This window comes from Camellia sinensis, chromosome 5, assembly GCF_055761805.1.
Source record: "Camellia sinensis isolate YWXY chromosome 5, ASM5576180v1, whole genome shotgun sequence".
Classification (NCBI taxonomy): domain Eukaryota; kingdom Viridiplantae; phylum Streptophyta; class Magnoliopsida; order Ericales; family Theaceae; genus Camellia; species Camellia sinensis.
The window spans coordinates 199,354,869-199,379,999 of NC_138965.1; the positions used below are offsets into that span (position 1 = coordinate 199,354,869).

A 25,131-nucleotide genomic window follows, 5' to 3' on the forward strand; every position below is an offset into this window, starting at 1 on the left:
ACTTTAGTCATAAAAATAAAACATCACATCTAACCCATAATCATTACACTCTTCTCTCATAAAAAAATCAAAAAAATCAAAAAATCAAAAAGTTCTTCCCAAACCAAACTTTTTAGCCCAAGCTAAAATAGCCAAAAAAAATCAAAAAACTAAAAAACCAACCTACTTCTCAAACCAACCCTCAACAACACATCCCATATTTCTCCGACCCCAACACCTCTCTCTTTCTCTGTGCAAATTAAGTTCTTGACGTCAAGTTTGTTTGGATGTGATTATATAAGTATATTTTTTTATCACATTATTTTTTTATTTTTTTATACATCTTTTCATAAAAATTAAAAAATATATTTATTTAAATTTTTTAAACAACAATAATGGGTCTCTCTTTTTAAATATCTGATCCAAAAATATAGGATTTACACCTCGTAATGTTACAAAATTTTTTGTGTTGTTTGATGGTTCTCAGGCGGGGTTGTGGGCCCAAATGGGGTCTCCTGCCGAATGACTGTTTCAGAAACATCTCTTTATTGGTAGGTGAACTCTCTCTCTCTCTCTCTCTGAGACACCCAAATCAGAATAGAGTCATACAATTGGCTTCATTGAACGATAAAACATTAGGACTAGTTGTCTTCTCTATTCTTACTTTGTATTAGAACCAGTACCTTGTATTCTAGAATTTCTCTGGAATGGTAAGTGATTGATTGATGCTAATACATACCCATATTTGTGATTCAATCATTGGGTGTTGGTTGTGTATGGCTTTATGGGTTTGATCTATTGGCTCTCTTAGCTTCCTGTCTTTCTTACTTTCTTTCTATTTTTTTTTTATGAAAAATGAGTGAGAGCACTAATTAGTGCTATTACTAATGATGTGGCAGTGGGTCCCATCATAAATGATTTGATGTTTTAATATTGGTGTTGTACTTTTTTTTTTTTATTGAGTGCCATGTTATTAGTGGTCTTTTTAGAGCTCCAAAATTAGTGTTCTCTATCATTGTTGTTTTTTATTTTTTATTTGTTTATTCCCCACCACCATTGTTTTGATTCATAGAACTCTTGTATCACCAATTTTTTTGATTCTTGATTTTTTCTTTTTGGGAGTCTCTTTGCTCTTTAATCATATATGTGAACTTTGATTCAAGTTGGTTATAGTGACTGATGACAGGTATGGTTTTCAAATAAACCAATTAGACCTTTTCACATTTTAGTGGTTTTTCTTTAGTCAGAAAGATAATCACTACCCTATACTATTTTAGTTTTCCAACTACTGTTTGGCCACTTTTAATCAGTGGATCTGCTCAATTTAGGTTTGTGTGTGATCGAAGATTCAAGTAGGAATTTGTAGATGAAAAGGAAAAATAGAAGGGAAAAATGAATGGAACAGAGGCGAAATTTGTCTCACCTTTTCCTTTCCCTCCAGGAATCCCCTCTCAATCTTCGATCCAAACACAGCCTTAGCAAATTGAAAAGAGTCTGATTCAAATTGGTTCTTTCTTTTGTCAGGACCTTTCTGGTATTCCTTCCCTGATTGCTCTTCCAACTGAGAGTGTTTTGGCTATTGGGTCGAACATGTGTCTGGTTGAAAGCAAAGGAGGTGCTATAGCTTGTATGTTGCTTGCCCTCTTCTTCTTGGGCACATGGCCTGCTATCTTGACCCTTTTGGAAAGGCGAGGCCGTCTTCCTCAGCACACTTACCTTGATTACACAATGACGAATCTCTTGGCTGCCGTGATCATTGCTTTCACATTCGGTGAGATGGCACGAGCACGGCTGAGGAGCCAAATTTTTTGACTCAACTTTCTCAGGCAAGTGTCTTTCATGGTTAATTAAGGAGGTGTTTGGACTTAGAAATAGGAGTTAAACATGCTTGCTTTACAAAATAGATGCATTTCAAATGCTTATGAATCGAACGATCTAACTTCATATGTGCAATGTATGAGTTTATTTATTTATTTATTTATTTTGGTAGAGTAAGATTTTATAACCAAGAACAAAGTGGAAAACTATCAATCATCATGACAGACATTTTAAGCAACACCTTATAAAGATCTAATATTGGAAATGCCAACCTTTACCCTTTTAGCTCGTCATGCCTACTTTTACAGTACACTTCAATTCCCCATTCAAGGAACACATGTCTAGCTTTAGAATTTAGGTAAGAATCCCTAATATTTTTTAATCTTGCAAACCTCCTCATATTGCAGATAATATCCCCCAGTAAAGAGCCCTTGTCATGTTGAGCCAACATTTTGTACGAAATTGGGTTTTATGTATACACTGTTCAAGTTGTGCCTAGGTTTTGAACTGTCAAGGATATTTGATACAGAACAATTGGCCTTCTGTTTTGTTTGCAATGGCTGGTGGGGTTGTCCTAAGCCTTGGAAACCTGGCCACGCAATATTCCTTGGCCTTTGTTGGTTTATCCGTGACTGAGGTGATCACTGCAAGCATAACTGTTGTTATAGGTAATTTTTTTTCCCTTTATTTTTATGTTTTAAGAACTTTATTTCTCAGCTGAAAGATTAGTTTGAGAGAGTGAGAGAAGCTAGAGAGCGAGAGAGAGACTCTGAAATATTTATGTATATTGCATATTACAAAGAGAATGAACTCTCTCTTTATAGAGAGAAATATGGCACATTGGATACCAAACAAACCCACTACCACCGAAAGTATAAAGACTAATGCTTAAAGAAATAAAGCTAAAGCTAAAGGAATAAAGCTAAAGCTGAAGTTAACAATTAACAAGTATACAATTAACAATTATATACAATTATATACTAACAGCCCCCCGCAAACTCAAGGAGGGAAAGCATCAACCAAGTTGAGTTTGGAAACAAGATCATTGAAACGGCCAGGAGGATGAGCTTTAGTGAAGATATCAGCGGGTTGATCGACTGAAGCAATAGGAAGAAGATGAACAGTACCGCAGGTAACATGCTGGCGAATGAAATGACAATCAATCTCAATATGTTTGGTGCGATCATGAAAAACATCATTGTGAGCAATCTGAATGGCACTCTGATTGTCACAGTAGAGAGGGGTAGGAGCAGATGAAGAAACACCCATATCAGCAAGGAGCCAACGAAGCCAGAGAAGTTCCTGAGTAGTATCAGCAAGAGCTCGGTATTCAGCTTCGGTGCTAGAGTGGGCAGTGAGGGATTGTTTTTTGCTACGCCAAGCCAGAAGAGAATCCCCTAAGAAGAAGCAGAATCCCGTGGTGGAGCGTCGATCCGTAGGATCCCCAGCCCAATCATCATCGGAAAAGGCACGGAGGTCAAGAGAGGAGGAAGCAGAGAAGTGAAGACCATGGAATAGAGTGCCTTTGAGGTAGCGAAGGATGCGGAGTAGAGCAGTATAGTGGGGAGTGCGAGGAGCCGACATGTACTGACTGACAATGTGAACAGCATAGGCAATGTCAGGACGAGTGACTGTGAGATAAACAAGACTGCCGACGAGCTGGCGATAAAGAGTAGCATCAGAGAGAAGAGTCCCATCGAGAGGAGTGAGACGAATCTGAGGATCAACCGGAGTAGAGGCAGTTTTGCAATCAGTAAGACCAGCACGAGCCAGAAGATCGGATGCATATTTGGCCTGGGACAAATAGGAACCAGTAGAATCATGAGAGACTTCAAGGCCTAAGAAGTAGTTAAGAGTACCAAGGTCCTTCATCTCAAACTGTTGGTGGAGAAATTGTTTGAGGTGGAGAATACCAGCTTTATCATTACCAGTGATAATCATATCATCCACATACAGAAGAAGAAGAGTAGTACCATGAGAAGTAGTCCGTATAAAAAGAGTAGAGTCATAGGAGCTAGAGGTGAAGCCGAAGTCATGAATGGTAGAACTGAACTTAGCAAACCAAGCACGAGGCGCTTGCTTGAGACCATAGAGAGCACGCTGTAGTTTGCAAACCTGATGAGGTTGAAAAGTGGACCCAGGTGGAGGTTGCATGTAGACCTCCTCAAGAAGATGACCATTGAGGAAAGCATTTTTGACATCCATCTGAAAGAGCCCCCAGTGGCGAGCAGTAGCAACAGCAAGTAAACTGCGAACAGAGGTAAGCCTAGCAACAGGAGAGAATGTCTCCTCATAATCAATGCCATATTCTTGGTTGAAACCCTTGGCAACAAGACGAGCTTTGTAGCGTTCAATAGAGCCATCAGAATGTGTTTTGATTTTGTAAACCCATTTGCAGCCAATCGCAGTTTTGCCAGGAGGAAGATTAACAAGATCCCAAGTATGAGCTTTGTCCAAGGCATGGAGTTCATCAGTCATAGCTTGCTGCCAAGTAGAGAAGGTAGCAGATCCAACAATATAATCACGAAGATGGATAGGAGGTTGAGTTACCCGGCGTGGTCGACCCGTAGGAGGATCGGTGGGAGGAAGAGCCGGTGGAGAAGGAGGTGTGGCAACAAGAGGTAGACCTTCAGGGAGAGCAGGCTGGACAGGATCAGGGGTGAGCAAGGGCGTCTCGATGGAGGAGGAACCTGTATCAAAATCAGCAGAGAAAAGATCTATGGAAGGATTAGTAAACAGTGCAGTAGTGGAAGTCCGGGTAAGTGAAAGGAGGATAGTGAGGAAAACATTTGGTGTTCCCAGAAAACGACATGGCGGGAGATACGAAGACGTTGAGAGAGAGGATCCCAACAGCGAAAGCCTTTATGTTCAATTCCATACCCAAGAAAGCAACAAAGACGAGAGCGAGGTTCAAGCTTGGTGTGTTCATGGGATTGAAGTAGAACAAAGCAGGCAGAGCCAAAAACCCGGAGATTGGCGTAAGGAGGGGGAGTGCCATGCAGACGTTCAAAGGGAGTTTGATTATGGATGACAGGGGTAGGAGCACAGTTGATAGTATAGACAGCAGTGAGGGCAGCTTCTCCCCAAAAGTTTTCAGGGCAGGAAGAAGAGAGAAGGAGAGCGCGAGTAGTGTCAAGAATATGCCTAAGTTTCCGTTCAGCGCGGCCATTTTGCTGGGACGTGCCAGCACAAGAGCAATGAGGCAGTGTACCATGATGCTGAAGAAAGGAAAGGAAATCTGAATTCCGATATTCCATAGCATTGTCAGAGCGAAAAATTTTGATGGCTCTGGAGAATTGGGTGTGGACCATTTGTGCAAATCGATAATAAATGTGTTTTAAGTTCAGACCTATTTTTCATGAGAAAAAGCCAAGTAAACCGGGAAAAATCATCAATAAACACAACAAAATAGCGAGATCCCCCCATAGTAGTAGTAGGGGAGAGCCCCCAAATATCCGAATGTATAAGATCAAAAGGTGCAAGGGAAACAAAAGTACTTTTATTAAATGATAAAGCAGGTTGTTTGGCAAGTTGACAGGGTATACAATCGAAATTATCGGGAATTACATGACCCAACTGTCCACTAGAAACCAAAGACCTTAAGCGATTAACAGAAATATGCCCTAAGCGACAATGCCAAAGTTGAAAGGGAGAGAATGAGGAAGTAGATGTAGGAGCAGCGATCTGAGGAGAGGCAGGAACATGAAGGTGAAGGAGTTCATAGAGACGTCCATGCTTACGACCGATCCCAATAGTCTGCCCCGTCTGAGGGTCCTGTACCAAACAATCAGTAGCAGAAAATGTGACAGTTAGACCAAGTTCACATAATTGACCAATGGAAATAAGGTTTAAGGTAAGAGCAGGGATATGATAAACGTGAGGTATAGATAAAGAAGAGGTGGAAACAGTACCAACATGACGAACAGACATGAGGGAACCATCAGCAGTATGTATTGAGGGAATATGAGGAGATGAAGATAAGGAAGAAAAGATAGTAGAACTGGAGGTCATATGATTACAACAGGCAGAGTCAAAATACCAAGAAGAGTTACCTGGGATTACAGACAAAGCAGTAGGAGGAGGTGTACCAGATGGGGAGAGAAGTTGTTTGAGCATGGCCTCTACATCCGTCGGAGAAAAGCGAGGGGTAGATGGAGCAGGTGACTCAGAGAACCCTGCAGAGGTAGTGTCAGTGTGATGAGACTGATTCCCGGAGGCAGCAGCAGCAGTGTGATGAGACTGATTCTCGGAAGCAGCGGTAGCAGTGTGATGAGACTGGTTCCCGGAGCGATGAAAGCTTCCCCGGGAAGAGCCACCGCGAGAGGAGTGGCTATTGGAGGATGAGCGGGATGGATTGCGAAAACAATCCTGTTGCAGATGACCAGGACCAAGTTTGTTGCAGTAGCGGCAGGATCTAACGGGGCAATTGACTAGGAGATGGGTTGAAGGAAGGCCCCGATTCTGACAATAGAGGCAAGCAGTGGTCCGCTGGGTAAATGATGGCCGGGACGGAGGAATGGCAAGAACAGAGTCCACATGATGAGTTTGAAGAGTACCGAGACGAGTCTCCTCTGATAGCAACTCAGAAATTGCTTGTTCAAGAGTGGGCAATGGATGGCGATGAAGCAGAGAGGCACATACGGGCTCAAAAGAGGAGGTAAGAGCCATGAGAAATTGTACCAACCGTTGCTGGTTGCGATAGATAATAAATAAAACGGCATCTTCTGGGTCATGCCAGGCTGGTTCTGAAAGAGCAAGCTGATCCCAAAAAGAGTACATTTGAGAAAGGAAGTCATTAATGGACTGAGTGGATTCTTGGCGCATGCGGTGAAGGTGGTTCTGAAGTTGATATTGATGGGCAAGACCAGTAGTCTGGTATCGTTCTTTCAAAAAATCCCAGATGTCCTTCGCAGGAGTAGTTACAGAGTCAAGCTGAAAGCGGCCAAATTGAAGACTGATAGAGGTAACAGAGGTATTACGAAACCAGGTAATGATTTGGTAATTCTTACTGTCCCATTCCTCAAGTCGGTTTTCATATGTAGCAGTATGAGTAGGAGTTTCAGTAGTGGCACTGTCTTTTACTGGTTTAGTCACATCCCCGGTGACAATTCGCCAGAGCTTCTTGCCTTTGAGGAAAGAGGACATGGCTTGGGCCCACAGAACATAGTTTGAACCATTTAAAATGACGGAAATGGGATGGGAGACATCATGACGATCCATAATACTAGTTGAGTAGGGTTAAAGTAATAGAAATAGACCCGTAGGAGCAAAATTAGGTAAAACAGAGTGTACCAGTGAGTCCGGAAGGTCGAAAATAGCAAGGAAAGGTATGCTGGACAGAGATGATGTCAGCAATGATGTCAGCGGCGCACGTTAGCAGAGTGCAGAGAGGAACACGTTAGCAGGAAGGCGACGGCGCACGGTAGCAGACAGGCGCAGGCGCGGCGCACTGTAGCGGGTTTGGCGCACGCGGGTGCACACTAGCGAAGTGGCGCACGAGAGGCATACGGTAGCAGGCGCGGCGTATGGGAGCCGCGGACGTGTGGGCGCGTGTTGGCTCGTGGCGGAAGTGAGCAACAGCAGATGGCGCGTGTGTGCGCGTGTGAGAGTGGTGGCGGAAGTGTTGACGCGCCGAGGACAAGGGCGGCGCGTGTGGGCGCGTGTGAGGTATTCTGAGAACGGGCTTGGTGCCGTTGGAATCAGGAGAAAATTTCGAGCAGTTTGATGTAATTTCGAGCAGTTTAATGTAGTGCCACGGTATACGGGACTAAACAAAAAATTGCCAGAAATGTAAACCGGGCTCTGATACCATGAAAGATTAGTTTGAGAGAGTGAGAGAAGCTAGAGAGCGAGAGAGAGACTCTGAAATATTTCTGTATATTGCATATTACAAAGAGAATGAACTCTCTCTTTATAGAGAGAAATATGGCACATTGGATACCAAACAAACCCACTACCACCGAAAGTATAAAGACTAATGCTTAAAGAAATAAAGCTAAAGCTAAAGGAATAAAGCTAAAGCTAAAGCTAAAGTTAACAATTAACAAGTATACAATTAACAATTATATACAATTATATACTAACATCAGCAAAATTACTTTTATAAATTGATTTCATTGCATGATATAAAAATTTTACATAGTCTTTTGTCTTGATTGTAACAGGCACACAACCATAAACTACTTCTTGGATGAAAAAATCAATAATGCTGTGATTCTTTTCCCTGGTGTTGGATGCTTCTTGATTGCAGTTTGTCCTGGCTCTGCTGTTCACACATCTAATGCGGCTGATAATAAAGCAAAGCTTAGTATTATTTCAAACGACGACAAAACTCAGTCTGGGTATATTCTTTTCTTAGCTAATTGTAGTTTTTAAGCAAACCATGGTTAGTTTGAGTGATTTATTTATTATGAATTCTTGTTTCATAGTTTTATCTTTTATGTTGGTCAACAACTTAGTTTCACCCTCGTTCAATCCAAGTCAATTAATTTTGTTTGTCTGCAATTTCTTGACTGTGAATATTATAATTTATTCTGCTGATATCCTTGTTGTTGGAGTTCTTGCCTATAACAGCACCCAAAGAATGAAAAGAACTTGAACCTTCTTTGTGTTAGGAATCCATGATACAGGATCAATGAAACATGAAACACAAAAAGGAACAAACGCACAAGAAAGATAATTCATGTGGACATAGAAAAAACACAAAATTTACATAGTTCACCTCAAACTAGGGATACGTCTACGACAGTTGCAGCTTTCACTATGCTCATTGTAAGAGATTATAAAGATAACTGCCTCCCCTCTACTATAAATACATAAAAAATTAGGGCAATAGGTCATAAGCACTTTTGAATGGCTAGTGTCTAGTACTTACCACGATCCATGCTACCCCAACACTTTGGTCATCCGAATAAATTATCAAGTTTGTATTTTGAAAAGTATCAACTTTTTTGTGTAGTAGACACTTTAGTTTATTTTTTTGGGAGACTTACATATAGATCCTAATAGGTGGACTTATTGTCCAATAGGTCCTATGAAAATTAATGGTGTTTTTCATCAAATACTATTAAAAAAGTCACTAATTGTTAATTTTCAGCGATAATTTGAAAATTATCACAAAAAATGTTACTAATGATAAGTTTTAGCAATAGTTTAAAAAAATCATTACAAAAAGTCACTAATTTTCAACTTTCAACGACAGTTTGAAAAATTCATCACAGAAAAATGTCAGTAATTGCAAGTTTTAGTGACAATTTATAAAAACGGTGATAAAAAAAAGTTACTAATTGTCAATTTTTAGTGACGTACAAAAAATAGTCACAAAAAATTATTTTTAGTGATGATTTTACTAGGACTTATTTTCAATAGGATTTGATAGGAATTAAGTCCAACTATTAGGATCCATTGGTAGTTTACCTACTTATTTTTTTTTTAAAGACCTGTTTTACGGATATGCTTTTTTCAGCCGCCAAACACTGCCTCCATTCATCCAAATGTTATATGTTCAATAGTTTTCAGTGGCATCAAATTTTGTAAAATATTCAGCTAGCGTTGACACTTTTTAGTTGTTATACACCGTGAATCGTAAAGCACTGACGTTACTCCAAAAATGAACACTTGGCAGGGCTACAGATGTTTTAGTGTCTAAAGAAACACATCCGATCATAGGTAAGAGACTCTAGGATCTGAATTATGTATCTCATCGCTCATTTTCATTCAATAAATTGGCATCTTATATTTTCTCTTCGTCTAATGTTGAACATCTATAGTTGAAACAAAGGATCCAGAGAATGGAAGTAGTACTGCAGAGAAGGCAAAATTTGGGAGTGCTGGCTTTCTTATAGAGCTTGAGAACAGAAGAGCAATTAAGGTTGATAATGCAGTTTATGATTAATTAGTTTTTTTGTACTCCCTTCGTCCCATAATATTAGTCCCTTATTCTATTTTTTATTGTCCCAAAATATTAGTCCCTCTTCAAAAATCAAGTACAAAAATAATATAAATTTTCTATTTTGCCCTTCTTTTAAATTCATAAATAATATAAAAAGTACAATTATGACATTGATATTCTCAAAAAAATGTACTATCAAAGGGTAATTTTGAAAAACTAACTTTTTTAAAATACAATAATTATACTATAAAAAAAAGTTAGATTCCCCAAAAGGGACCATTATTTTAGGACGGAGGGAGTATTATTTTCCTTTTCGACTTTTCTTATCTAAAGCAATACTCAATAGGCCAACTTCTCTAGGCTATTTTTGGATGATACAAATTTTGATGGGAATAGTAATTTCAAATGTTTGGTTTCATTCGGAAATTTCTATGGGAAAATGATAAAATTTATAAAAAAATGTGGATCCAATTATTTTCTACTTATTCTTTAATGGGTGACATTCCTCAAGAAATGTGAGATTCTCATGTGGAAATGAGGGGAACTAGATTCCTATTTAGTTGGGAAATGTAATTCCCATTGGAATAGGTAATCAGGAATCACTTTCCTATACCATTCCGTTCCAAACGCTAAACTCTGATTTTATCAATTTGAGTCATTACTTCTCTCTCTTTTTTTCTTTTTTGGACAAAACAACACCATTGTGCTACTATACCTTTGGACTTGTTTGATTGGTTAATATGATTTGTCTATAAAAATCAGTCAATATGAACATAAGTTTCTACAAATATAAGGTTCACCCAAATGAGACATTGGCATACATAGTGTCAATAAATAGAAGTCACAAAAATGCACAAGACTAAGGATATCAAATTTTCTACCAAATAAATGACCAAATCTCTCATATAGGTGTAAGATCCGCAATTTTGTGAGTCCCACACTCATATAAGACATTTGATCATTTATGTAGTAAAAAATTTGGAACCTCCCAACATTTTCCTTTTGAGTTTTATGCATATCATATGTTATACAAGCAAATTTAATGCTTCAACAATTCCAAGCATAATTGTTGCATATTCATTTCTCTCACTCTAATATACCAACAGTTGATACGATTCTGCTTGCAGGTGTTTGGAAAGAGCACTATGATTGGATTGGGCATAACTTTCTTCGCCGGAATCTGCTTCTCTCTCTTCTCGCCGGCATTCAACTTGGCAACAAATGATCAGTGGCACACCTTGAAAGATGGTGTCGCTCACTTAACCGTATACACTGCTTTTTTCTATTTTTCCGTCTCTTGTTTCGCGATTGCAATTGTTCTAAATATCAACTTCCTCTATCATCCAGTGCTGAACTTACCCAGATCGTCACTAAGGGCTTAATTTGACAGATTGGAACGGTAGACGTTGGGCCTTTTTGGCTGGACTTCTTTGTGGGTTTGGGAATGGTCTTCAGTTCGTGGGAGGTCAAGCTGGCAGGAATCGTTACAGTAGGTGACGATTTTGTGGGAGAAACGCGATTTTGCGTTCCCGAATCAAAATCGTGTAAGAAACGCGATTCTTAAGAGAGAAAATCGCGTTTCGTTGTGAGATGAAACCGTCTATCAAAATCAAACAACTCCAGATGCAAAATAAATTCGATCAAGATTTTGGGTAAAAATATGAAGCATATATAAAAAAAAAAAAAAAAAAAAAAAATTAATAGCACATACGAGATATCCATTAAATTCAAATATTACTTACAGAATTTGGGTATATCTAAATCTGATTGGCAATTTCATGAACAGGTACACATCTATTCATACATCCATTACTCCATAATCAGTGAGGATGGCTCTGGGTCTGCCGTCGGTAATGCAATTGCTGGGCCTGAGGTTGGAAAATGTTTGGTGTGGAGAGAGGAGATAGATACTGGGCTGTTTGGATGAAAAGGAACTATGTGGTGGAGTTGAGAAGACCTAGCACTTGTCAAAGAATGGAGGAAGAAGAACTGCAGTGGAGTCGGTCGGCAAGAAGCAGCTGGAACGTTGGTCATCGAAGGTATAAAGGAGGGAGGGAGAGAGAGAGAGGGGGGTATATGCAGAGTTTTTTTAACAGCAATGCTAGGTATCATGAAAAGTTTTTTATGAAAATTGTCATGAAAGATTTGTGACATTTGAATTACACTTACAATAAAGTACCACACACTAATCAAGATAATTTAAGGGTCACAAATTTTTCATGATCCTTTTTATGACAAAATTTTCATTATCCCTAACATTTCTTTTTTTTTAAATGGGTGTATATACCGAGTTTGGGTGAGAGAGTGAACCCTGTTTCAATCTCACCTTTTAGATCTCTAATACCCTCTACAAATAGGTGTAGGCTATAGGTGTGGCTTTAATTATTTTCTTTGAAATAATACAATAAGCAGTGTTGGAGATCAATAAATATGATAAGGATCCTCACTTGTTAAAATTGAAATGTTAGAGAAAATATACTCACTTCGTTAAAAAATAATATAATTTTGTTTTGGGAAATTTAATTTTTTTTTATAGTATAATTATTTTATTTAAAAAAATTAATTTTTGAAAATTATTTTTTGAGAGTATATTTTTTTAGAGAATATTAATTGTCATAATTATATTTTTTTGTGGTATTAATTAATTTAAGGATAAATTATAAATACATTTCTCAAGATTTACTTAAAGTACAGATTGTCTTCTGTGATTTAAAAAATTACAAATATTTCCTTATTAGAATTTTTTATTTAACAGAATTAATTAAAAAAATAAATTCATAGTTGATCTCCTATACATGAATAAAATTACCTAAATTATTAATTGAAACATATTTCTAATATCATTAAAAATCGTTAATTGACTTAATAATTTATTAATAAAATGGGCGATTTGTTATGAAATTAGAAATCTCGGAGGGTGAGATGTAATTTTCAGAACCACAGGGGGCGATTTGTATTTTGATCAAACCTAAAGAGTTGCTTGTAATTTACCCTTAATTTAAAAGAAGGGCAAAATAAAAAATAAATATTATTTTAGTCTTTGATTTTTAAAAAGTGACTAATATTTTGAAACAATAAAAAATAAAATAAGGGATTAATATTTTGAGACGGAAGAAGTATTAAAAAAGTGTATAGATTTTATATAAAAAAAAATATTGAACCGCGATAACAAATGCCTAAAAATTGATATATTTTTTGTTTTTATTAAAAAATATATTGTCTTTATTAGTGAAAAAAATTATATAAATGTTATATTTTTTCATAATTTAATAATTTATTTTACTGTTATCATCACTACTCTGTTATTTTCTCATGATAATATTATAACAGAGAAAATAACAAAAAACAATTTACTGGAACAATTTTAAATACGAACTTTTAAATAATTTATATAATATTCATGTGAGTTTAAATACACTGCCAATATTTAATAAATATTTGACAATTCATTTATGGTATCTAATATTTTTGAAAAGAAAAATTTTATTTAAGAAAAATTCTAAAACACAATCATTATTGTATTGTAATTGTGCCACATTAAATGTTATTTAAAATAATATATATATATATATATGAATTAAATATTATTAAAAAATTTAATTCAACAGTAATATCATGTCATTACCAATCTATTGTATTATTAACTATGTGAACTAATTTAAGAAGAAATATAAAATTATATCAGAGTAAATAGTTACAGTTTTAATAATAAATATCAAAATTATGTAAATTTTTTTCTTTTTCTAGTTCCTCTTGTAAACTAATTTAAAAAATAAATTTTTCAAAATTTTCAAAAAAATTTTAAAAATTCAAAATAAGTAAAATAAATCACTATTTTTTGTTTAATTTTATTTTTCTTGGACATTTTAAATTTTTTTAATTTTTATGATTCTTGTGTAGAATCTATAAACCTAAAACTTTTTAAAAAAATTAAACAAATTGTTAACTTAAAAAAAAAAGATTAAAAAAGTAAGCCCCAAATGCACACTCATATTATTTTCATAATTGGTTAGAATTAAAAGTTCTTTCATAATTGGTTAGGATTAAATTTTTTTTTTTTTTTTTCTGTCTTTAACTAAACAAATTGTTAACTAAAACAAAAAGATTAAAAAAGTAAACCCCAAATGCACACTTATATTACTTTCATAATTGGTTAGGATTAAAAGTTCTTTTTGCCAAATATGTTGGGTTGGCTTTACATAAATGGTACAAATAAAATAACAAAAATTTTATTCATCTCATAATTTGTCAAATAGTAAGTTGGTGAGTGACATATGACAGACTGATTATCAATCACAAACTCAAACATGATCAGAAAGTCTATTATGTCAATTCAGATCGCAAGAGATTAAATCATTTGTCAAATAGTAAGTTGGTCAGTGACATATGACAAAGTCTCAAAGACTGAGTTTTAATCACAAATGCAAACAATTGATCAGAAAATCTATTATGCCAGTTCAAATCTCAAGAGATTAGATCATTTGTCAAATAGTAAGTTGGTCAGTGACATATGACAAAGTCTCAGAGACTGAGTATCAATCACAAACGCAAACAATTGATCAGAAAATCTACTATGCCAGTTTAGATCTCAAGAGATTAGATCATTTGTCAAATAGTAAGTTGGTGAGTGACATATGACAAAGTCTCAGAGACTGATTATCAATCATAAACTCAAACAATTGATCAGAAAATCTACTATGCCAATTCAAATCTCAAGAGATTAGATCATTTATCAAATAGTAAGTTGGTGAGTGACATATGACAAAGTCTCAGAGACTGATTATCAATCATAAACTCAAACAATTGATCAGAAAATCCACTATGCCAATTTAAATCTCAAGAGATTAGATCAAGTGTCAATTCAGATATGAACGATGAGATTCGATTTTTAAAATTAATCAAACTGTGCACATACTTAGCCTGAAGGAACACTCGATTACAAATATAGACCACAACATATAGTTGGGTTATTAAAATAGTTTACTACTTATTAGTAATTTATTTTTTAAATGTACACTAATTAACTGAAACCCAATTTCATGTTGGGTTTATTACGCTTCCTACCCTTAAATTATCATCAAATTATCTATTTAGCCCCTGAACTATCAATTGAATCTATTTAGTCCGTAAAATATATAATTACTCTTAACTTTATAATGACAGAATAAAAAATTAAGATTTTTTCGAAATAAAATTTTAACTGAATAGGGTGTTTTATTAATTTATAATATTTATAGACTTGTATTTTATTTTTTTAATCATTTTAAAGACTAAATAAATTTTAATTAAATATTTTAAAATTTTAATAAATTCAATCAATAATTTAAGAACTAAATAAATTATTTCAAAATTAAATAAATAATTTGATAATAATTAATATACAAAGTGTAATAAACCTTTTCATATTTGTTGAGCCAAACAGTCATTCTACCTATCAACCTGCCATACACTTTATTTCTCGAAAATTGTTGAACTATCTATCAACTTGCCATACACATGCATCCCATTGACAATTCAATTTTTTATTATTTATTTGCTTCATTTGCTTCTCTGAGTGGACAAAAATTCAAAGAATACGTACAAATTTATTTTTTTATTATTAATGGCCATTGCACATCCAATTGTTTGGTAACACTTATATTTTTAATTTTCTGTTTATATTTATAAAAATTTTAAAAATTCAAATAAAAACTTATTTGGTAAAATTTTTTATTTATAAATCAGTGGTCTCAGTTTATAAATTTGGCCAAAAAATGAAAACACAAAAAATGTGTTTCTGTTTTCGTTTTTAGTTTTTTTTTTTACCACCCAACACTAGCCACCACCCGCCACCATTTTCCACCACCGTCTTCCGCCACCATCACCCACCACCCACCCCCCACCACCACCTGCCACCACCACTCACCACCCACCTGCCACCACCAACCACCACTAGCCACCACCACCCACCACCCACTCACTGCCACCTATCACCCGCCACTCGCCACCACCACCACCATCACCATCTACTCGCTACCACCCGTCACCATCACCTACTCACCACCCACCCGCCACTACCCACCATCCGCCATCCACCACCCACCTCCCACCACCACCGGCCACCAACACAACCACCACCACCCACTCACTACCACCCACCACCCGCCACCGTCACCAATCCACCCATCCGCCACCACCCACCATCACCCGCCATCCGCCACCCACCTGCCGCCGCCACCACCACCACCACTACTACCCACCACTCGCCACCGCCACCCACCCACCCACCCACCCACCACCACTAGCTACCCACCACCCACCGCCACCACTTTCCACCACTGTATTCCGCCGCCACTTGCCATTTCTCACTCTTTTTTATATTTTTAAATTTTTTTAAACATTTTGTCAATTACCAAACGCGTTTATAGTTTATGTTTTTCTAAAAATAAACAAAAACCAATTTATAAAATTTTTGTAAATATAAACTGAAAACGTAAACGTTACCAAACACACCCTTTGAGTTTCTACAATTTTTTTTTTCTTTATAATTGTCTTGGACACTGATACAATCACTCTCTCTAGGAACTTGGTCATTCTCTCTCCCATCAACACCAACGCCAACACCAACTCTATATGATGGAGGCGAAGCAAAGCAACAAACGCAGAAGAAGGGCACCAAAAAAATGCTCAAGAGTTGGCAAACGAATGCAGAAGAAGTGCACCAAAAAAAACTCAAGAGTTTGCATACTCATAAATTCCTATCTGCAGAGCATATATTCATATGTGACAAAGGTATGATATCCTTCCAAACACTTCCAGATTTTCCATTTCTTTTACAGAAATATTTTTTTTGTAATAATCTTCCAGATTTTCCATTTCTTTTACATAAATATTTTTTTTTAATAACGTGTTGTATGTTAACAGATTTTTCATGGATCCCCATAGTCAAAACATGGACTCTGAAGATGAAGTTGAAGAACCAAGTGCAACTCCACTTAGGAAATATGTTACAAAAGTTCCTAGTGAAGCATCTAGTGGCAAACCTGGAGGAGGTGGATCAATGAAATTCATTTGCAATTTTGGTTGCAAAACAGAGGCATATACTGGTTCTTATTCACGAGTTCGACAACATTTAATTGGAAAGTTATCAGGCCAAAGATATCAAGGGATAGGAGTATGTCCAAAGCTGAGCCAGGCTAGAAGGAATTACTAAAGGAAGAAGAGTTGGCTGCACAAAGAATTTTTTGTGGAAATTGTAAGTCTAGAAAAATTCCCATGCCTTCAAAGACACAGCAACCATCTCAGACCACTGGAAAATCTTCAGTCAAGGATTCAGTTGACAAAATGTTTCAAATAGCTAGTAGAGAAGAAGTTGATCAGAAGATTGCAAGATGCATTTACGACAATGGCATTGCTTTCAATGTTGTGAGGTCACCATTATGGGCATATATGGTCTCTTCTATTCTCAATGCACCAAAAGGGTACAAATCCCCCAACTATGAGAAAGTTAGGACTGCTCTTTTGGACAAAGAGCATAAGAAGGTGCAACAATCTCTCACTCCCTTGATGCAGGATTAGAGCACTCATGGGGTCTCTATTATTTCTGATGGTTGGTCTAATTTAAAAAACTAACCTCTTATTAACATCATGGCTATCTCTGGAGGTAAAACTATTTTTATAAATGGGCATGATGTTTCTTCCATAGAAAAGACTGGGGCTAATATTGCTGAGTTGCTCTTAAAGGCCATTGATTATGTTGGCCCTTCTAATGTGGTCCAAGTTATGACAGATAATGCTTCCAATTGCAAGGCTGCAGGTGCGATAATTTAGCGGAAGCATGCCCATATTTTTTGGTCGTGTTGTATGGCTCATACGTTAAATTTGTTGATGAAGGATATAGCTAAAAGTGAGGATTCATTGCTGTCCTTTGTTGATAAGTCTTACAAAAAAGGCAGGGCAATTGTTAAATACATCAAAAATCACTCCTCTTGTCAGTACTTGTTCAAGACCTTTTCAGCATTGGAGCTTCTCAAAGCAAAAAAAACCAGGTTTGGCCATAATTTTATTGTATTGCAAAGACTTGTTAAAGTGAGACCATCATTAATGTCTATGGCTCTAAGCAAGCAATGGGATAACTTGAGGAGGAGTTCATCCTCACCAAAGCAACATGACATTGTCCAACAAACAATTATGGATGATGACTTTTGGAAAAAATCAAAACAAGTCCTCAAGTTTACAAAGCATATATATAAGATGCTTCGTTTTTCTGATTTTGATAAAGCAGTTATTGGGGAGGTTTATGAGCAAATGGATACAATGTTAGGAAATATCAAAGAGTCTCTTTCTGATGATCTTACAGTCTATGATTTGGTTCAACAATATGTGGTGGCAAGATGGGATAAAATGAATATTCCTCTACATTGCCTTGCATATGTTCTTGTTTCTAAGTACTACACAAATTCTTGGCTTTCACAGCCAGCTCCTGGTGGTGTGAGTAGGAAGAAGCCTCATTTTGATAAAGAGGTGCAAACATGATATCTTCAAGCAATTGAAAAAATTGTTGTTGACCAAAATGAAGCTTCTTTGATACGCCATCAAATTAGCAATTTTGTGAGTAACAAAGGTGTTTTTGCACAACCCCAAGCTGGGAAAGATAGAGCAACCATGACTGCATTATCATGGTGGCATATGTATGGTGGGGCTGCTCCTGAATTGTTCTCATTGGCAATAAAAGTTTTGTCTCAAAGTGTAAACACTTCTTGTGCTGAGAGATGTTGGAGTACCTATTCCTACATTCACAATGTGAAAAGGAACAAGTTGAATGTGGATCATGCTGAAAAATTAGTTTTTGTGCACTACAATCATAGGTTATTCTTTTCTTCTTTGTTTTATTTGTATTATCTATTATGTTCTAGTTTTTGTATTTTTTTTCTTATTATAGTATAATATTTGTTCTTCTTTTGTCAACAAATTATAGGTTGTTGACAAGATATAGGGATGATTATGAGGACTTTAATAATTGGAATGCTATCCAGAAGATACCAACATAGAGGAGGATTTCACTACAATAGAACAAAGGGATAACGTGTCTCTCTCAGATAGTGAAGAGGATGCTAAAAACAACTTTGATGATGTTGGTGTTCCGAACCTAGCTTTAACTGTTACTGCCTCTCCATCTTTTCCACCTCCAACTCCAACTATTCAAGAGTGTTCTTCAATGGAGAAAATAGAGAGAGCACAGAGGAGGCTTGAAAAGGCAAGGGGTAAAAAGCAAAAGAAATGAAGGATTTGGTGCACTTTGGAGAAAAAATGAATAAAAAATTGTCTTGTTTGTTTTCTTTTTCTTTTTTATCTTTGTTTTTTGTAGCAACTCTACTTTTGTGGATTGGCGAACTTTTGTTGTTTTGTTGGATTTTTGTTTTTTTGTGGTGATGCTTAATTTTTTTGCCCAACCTTAATGATATATTTTGTCTATCTAATGGGAATTTATAAAATATTTGTCAATTTATTTATTAAAAAAAATATATACATGCATGTCAATTAAAAAAATACATATAGATGAATTAAAAATATAATTAATAAAAATAATATATAAGCGTTCCTAATTTACGATTCCTCTAAGTGGTCACGTTCCCCCGCTCCCGCTCCCGTTCCCGCCCCCGCTCCCGCTCCCGCTTCGTGCAACTAATGCAGGGTATGCTGCTGCTGATGCTGTTCAGGTTGGTTCGAAAAATTTGCATACATAGATCCAAAGTTTTTTAGGGCAAATGAGTAATGCGATTCGTTTTACCTCTCATAAGGTGAGGCATAAACATTTTGAATTTTGAGTTTTCTCATATTTAGTAATAAATAAAATATTTTAAAATAGTAAAAAAAATTAAATAGAAAAGTACTTTTCTCCTTGAGTTTTCAAGGTTGAGCCTTAATTAGCTTTGCATCTTTTTCTTGGTTGGTCATTGATTTGTTTTTTCCCATGGAATATAGTTACAAAAGAGGTTCTTATTTTTTATGTTTAAATCATTTATTAGACTAACCTTAACAATAGTCCCAACAAGTTCTCCATACACATACTCCTCATATGCTTATTTGTAAAAAGTGTGTAAGGAGCGTGACTCAAACTATGACATGCAAGCCGTTGGAGAATGTTGCCTAGAATAGTTTTGATATGTTTTTGATTAAAATTGTTACCCACGTTCAACCCTTTTAAACCCAATTTTAATTAGGTTTGGATGGTTTTAAATGGGTGTAATTGGACGGTTCACCTTTTTAGGTTGAGTTTGAGATGTAGGATGCACTAGAGAGAAGAGAAAAGAAGAGGACCATAGCCCTAACACACGGTCACCGCTAGGGGTGTGCGCGGTGCGGGTCGGTGCGGTTTGAGAGAAAAATAGAAACCGTATGGTGGGTAGCGGATTGATAAAAGTGTCACTAGAATTTGCCATTTTCCTTATCAAAAACCGGCGGTTCGGTTGGCAAATAATGGCGGATTTGCCTTGGCGGTTCGGGCGGATTGGCAGTTTATAAAAAATATAATTCAAATTACAAAACTTAAATCAAAGAGTAAAAAAAAGACGAGAGATATCGTAATGTTAAGCATCTTGCGAAACTTTCTTCTGATGTAGCAAGTGTAGCAACAACATGATAATATCAACGACTATACCATCAGTTCATTACAAGTATCTGTGGAAGCTACAATGATCAAATACAATACATAAAATTCCCCTCGAGCAGTAATGTAATATTATATTCTAAGGTATAGAACAACAAGCAAACTTAAGTAAAAAAGAATTTTTAGAATCCTATAAAACATGGTTTAATAGCGGTGCGGGTCGGTGCGGTTTGGAAGAAAAATAGAAACCGGCGGATTGATAAAAGTGTCACTAGAATTTGCCATTTTTCTTACCAAAAACCGGCGGTTCGATTGACAAATAATAACGAATTTGCCTTGGCGGTGCGGTTCGGTACGGTTTTGGCGGTTTCGGCGGTTTCGGTGGTATTATGCACACCCCTAGTCACCACCTTAAACACTATATTAATCCAAGCTAAATAATGCAATGCAAACCGTAGTAGATATAAGTTAAAAAAAAACAAAACAAAATAAGAAACCGGATCTTACTATTATTTGGAACCTTAATTGTAATAAAATAAGAAACTAATGTAAGTTTTTCGAAATGATCTTTATATTCAACTTGTATTCGTTTACAAAGAGGTCATCAGTTATACAGCCCTAATTTATGACTGAAAAATGAAATACAAAGATTCATATTTACATCATTCCTAATGCTAAGGCCTAATTCCCAATATACACAATCATGCCATATATACACAAACATGCCATATATACAATATATTCTCACACCTCCGCTCAAACGCAAGGTGTTTTAGCAGAAAACACTGAGTATTTGCCAAGAAAAAACTGAAATCGAGCGGGTAGTGTGAGTCTTGGTAAAGAAGTCCGCAAGTTACAAAGCCGAGGAGATGAAAGGAAGTGAAATAGAGCCAAACTGTAGATGCTGTCGGATAAAGTGACAATCAATCTCAATGTGTTTCGTCCATTCATGGAAGATAGTATTGTGGAAATCTGAATAGTACTGCTGTTGTCACAATAGAGAGAGGTCGAAGATGATTGAGGTGCACCCAAATCAGAGAGAAGACAACGAAGCCAAATAAGCTCAGCAGTAGCATGAGCCATAACACAGTACTCAGCTTCAGCAATAGAGCGAGCAACGACAGTTTGTTTCTTGTTTTTCCAAGAGATCAAAGAATCGCCAAGAAACATAATAAAACCAGAGGTAGACTTGCGATCAGTAACATCGCCAGCCCAATCAGAATCAGCAGAGGCCGCCAAGTCTAAAGAAGAAGTAGAGGACAACAGTAAGTCCTGAAAAATGGTACCCCGAAGATAGCGAAGAATGCGAACCAAAGAAGCCCAATGGGTAGAGCGAGGAGTAGAAACGAATTGACTAACCTCATGAATAGCATAAGCAAGATCAGAGCGAGTGGCAGTCAAATAAACTAAACAACCCACAAGCTCGCGATAGAAAGTGGGATCATCCAGAGGGACACCATCAATAGAGATAAACTTCACATTAAGCTCAACAGGTGTGTCAAAAACCTTAGTATCACTCAGACCGGCACGATGAATAATCTCATTAGCATACTTGGTCTGAGACTAAAAATAGCCCTTTAGAGAAGAGGCAACCCAAATACCAAGAAAATACCGCAATAGACCTAGGTCTTTCATTTCGAAGGTGCAGAAGAGATGTTACAGTTGAAAAGCCCAACCCACACTTCTCCTTAAAACCAAGGTATTAAAGAGAGGGAAACTAGAGCCTTATAACTAGCACAGATGGGGCAACTCCAAGCGATGTGGGACACATTCCAACACCTGGACCACAACACACACTAGTTGGACAAATAGCCCACCAGTCACAGGCCCAACCAAGCTCTGATACCAAGTTGAAAAACTCAGATCACACTCCTCCTTAAAACCAAGGTATTAAAGAGAAGGAAACCAGAGCCTTATAACTAGTACAGATGGGGCAACTCCAAGCGATGTGGGACACATTCCAACAGTTGCTTGACCTCAGAGATAGCAAAAGAGTCAGAGTCAGAGCCAGTGATGATCATATCATCCACATAGAGTAAGAGAGCAACAAAACTAGCTGAGGTATGTCTCAGAAACAAAGCATAGTCGGAAGCAGAATGATGAAACCCAAGCTCGGTAATAGCAGTCTGAAAGCGATCATACCAAGCACGAGAAGATTGCTTTAAACCATATAAAACACGCCGAAGATGATAACCCTGCCCTGAGGAATGGAGAAGGCTAGAGGGAGGATGCATGTAGATCTCTTCAGTGAGATGATAGTTAAGAAAAGCATTCTTAACATCCATTTGATAGGGAGACCAATGTCAAATAGCAGCAACAGAAAATCAAGGTACGGACAGTAGTCATCTTGGCAACATGGGCAAATGTCTCCTCATAATCAATACCATACTCCTACGAGAAACCCTTGGCAACCAAACGAGCTTTGCATCGCTCTAGAGAACCATCAGAATGAGTCTTGATTTTATAGACCCATTTGCAACCAACCAGATTCTTGCCAGCAGGCAAATGAACCAACTTCCAATTGTTGGTCTTCTTCAAGGCAAACAACTCATCCGCCATAACTTGAACCCAATTAGGATCCTGACAGGCCTCCATGTAAGATTGAGGTTCTAAAAAAGAATGAATAACAGACAAAAAAGTACGATATGAAGCAGAAAAACATGTATTAGACCAACCCAACCTGTTTGGAGGACGATGCTCACGAGGAGGATATCGGTGTGCAGCAGGATCAAAGTCATCAGAAGCAGAAGGAGCAGCAACAAGAGTAGAGACAACTGGTGGTGGAGGAGCCTTGCGACGAGAATAGACTACCAACGGAGAGGAAGAAAAAGTCAAAGGAGAAAAAAGAGCCATAGGTGACGTAGACGAAGAAGTATAATAATAACTAACAAGTGGGCCAAACAGGAAATAAGATTTTCTTTTTTCTTTTTTTTTTTAAAAAACCAAATAAGAGTACTGAACCAAACACAGACACAGAGAAAGAAAGAACCAGAGTCAGTGATGAACCAGACGAAGCCGATGAGAGTTGTGATGAACCGAGATGAACAGAGAGAGTTGCGATGACTAGAGGTAGCCGACGAGTCACGATGAAGCCGACGAGAATCGAGAGAGACGCAGCAAATAAGGTGCAACAGGGAGTCGCGATTGAACCGAGACCGAGAGGCAGAGGGTTCTAGGTCGAGGTCAGAGATGAACCAGATGAAGCAAACCCACTACAGCTAGGGTTTCGATTATGAAAGCTAGGGTTTCAAACCAAGCTCTAATACCATGTAAGTTTTTCGGAATAATCTGTATATTTAACTTGTATTCATTTACAAAGAGGTTATCAGTTATATAGTCCTAATCTATGACTGAAAAAAGAGATACAAAGATACTTATTTACACCATTCCTAATGCTAAGGCCTAATTTCCAATATACACAATCATGCCATATATACACAAACATGCCATATATACAATATATTCTCATAACTAAATCTTCCAACATCCTAATTAAACTATAAATAAATAAACTATTAAAAACAGAAATAAAATTCCAACATCCTAATTAAACTATAAATAAATAAACTATTAAAAACAGAAATAAAATTTTAAAGCCTTCAAGAGTATCCATGAAAGTTTTACATAGTTTGTCACCTTTAATTGTGATGGAAGTGGATTGTCATTGTGTTTGTGTTTGTTTTTATTTTTCTTCCCTGGTTACAGTCAATTGCTGATGCATAAGAATTTTGAATGGCAAAATCTACAGGCACTTCCACTTGTGAGCACCTTTTGGGGTATACTTCTATTTGGAGAGTATCGGAAATCATCACGAAGAGCTTACATCTTGCTTGCAAGCATGTTGTTCATGTTTATTGTAGCTGTTGCTGTTCTGATGGCATCTGCAGGGAGTCGGGAGTGAATGAGCAGCTCTATGATCCCGGTCATGTTGTGTTATATAAAAAAGCATATACATATCAAATTGTAAAGTAATTCAAAACTCAGTAAAGAGCAAGCAAATGATGCATACCGCTGGGGGTTTGGGAACTATTAAGTGGACAGAAGAAGAAGAAGAAGCAATAAAATGGTTTTTTTTGTTCTTTCAAATCAGTAAGAAGGGATTGCAAAGGAAAATAGAGGTGAAGCTGGCTGATGACATTTTTCTCAGAATCAAGTGAACTTGTTCTATTTCTGGAAGTCTTATTTGATATATTTTTCTGTTGCAACTATGTCTACAGATCATGCATTCTCCTACTTTCTCTTGTTTCCTCTTAATTAAACTGTGCCTAATGTATTGGCTGTTTGGTTGATGGGAAAGATGAAGGAAAAGTAAAGAAAATTGGGAAGGGAATTATGAATGGGAGATGCTTACTAGTTTTCTTTCATGTTGGAGTTAGCTATTGAACTTGCTAAAGATGAGAATTATTCTTTTTTTTGTGTCTTTGTAGCCTTGTTCTTAATTAGGTTGATTTGAAAATCATGGCAATAAACTAGTAAGTCATTTTTTTACCCCAAAAAACTATATAAGCCAATTTTTTATTTGGCATACACAGAAAACGTCAAAAAAAGAGAAAACTTAATTTAGTCAAAATTTTACAAAACCCAAAATGATATATATGTGTGAAACGGACTTATTTTAACCTTAACTAGTTGGCTTATGTTGCAGCAAAGAAGCCCTAAAAGTGTTTTAACTCTTTTGTCGATTCACATAAAAAATACAAATTTAAATTTATGGGTTACACTACAAGAATTTACACAATTGGCGACCATTTTTGCCGACCAAAAAAATTTTGGTCGCAAAAAAATAACATTTGGCGACCAAATATTAATTAGTCGCGAATGATCATTATTTTTGGCGACCAAATATTATTAGTCG

The 25,131-nt window shown here is 36.6% G+C and overlaps 2 protein-coding genes and 1 long non-coding RNA gene across 3 annotated transcripts; 2 read left to right on the plus strand and 1 right to left on the minus strand.

The window, feature by feature from the left end:
• Window positions 1-557: 557 nt before the first annotated feature.
• Window positions 558-12,144, plus strand: LOC114261711 (putative ureide permease A3). Its single transcript, XM_082871108.1, is given in 10 exon segments — window positions 558-689; window positions 1,504-1,753; window positions 1,756-1,811; window positions 2,327-2,466; window positions 7,965-8,138; window positions 9,422-9,465; window positions 9,567-9,667; window positions 10,816-11,067; window positions 11,069-11,340; window positions 11,475-12,144. Coding segments are annotated over 9 exon segments (1,137 nt in total). The 5' UTR covers window positions 558-686; the 3' UTR covers window positions 11,186-11,340; window positions 11,475-12,144.
• LOC145791124 (uncharacterized) lies at window positions 10,661-11,745 on the minus strand. The gene is made up of 2 exons (XR_014330842.1): window positions 11,431-11,745; window positions 10,661-11,305 (listed from the first exon to the last, which is right to left on the minus strand). It is a non-coding gene; the product is annotated as an uncharacterized LOC145791124 (long non-coding RNA).
• A 5,170-nt stretch (window positions 12,145-17,314) lies between the features above and the next one.
• On the plus strand, window positions 17,315-18,202 carry LOC145792010 (uncharacterized). The gene is made up of 2 exons (XM_082872487.1): window positions 17,315-17,483; window positions 17,568-18,202. Exons 1-2 carry the CDS (start codon window positions 17,315-17,317, stop codon window positions 18,200-18,202), a joined length of 804 nt encoding a protein of 267 aa, XP_082728613.1.
• The last annotated feature ends 6,929 nt before the right edge of the window (window positions 18,203-25,131 follow it).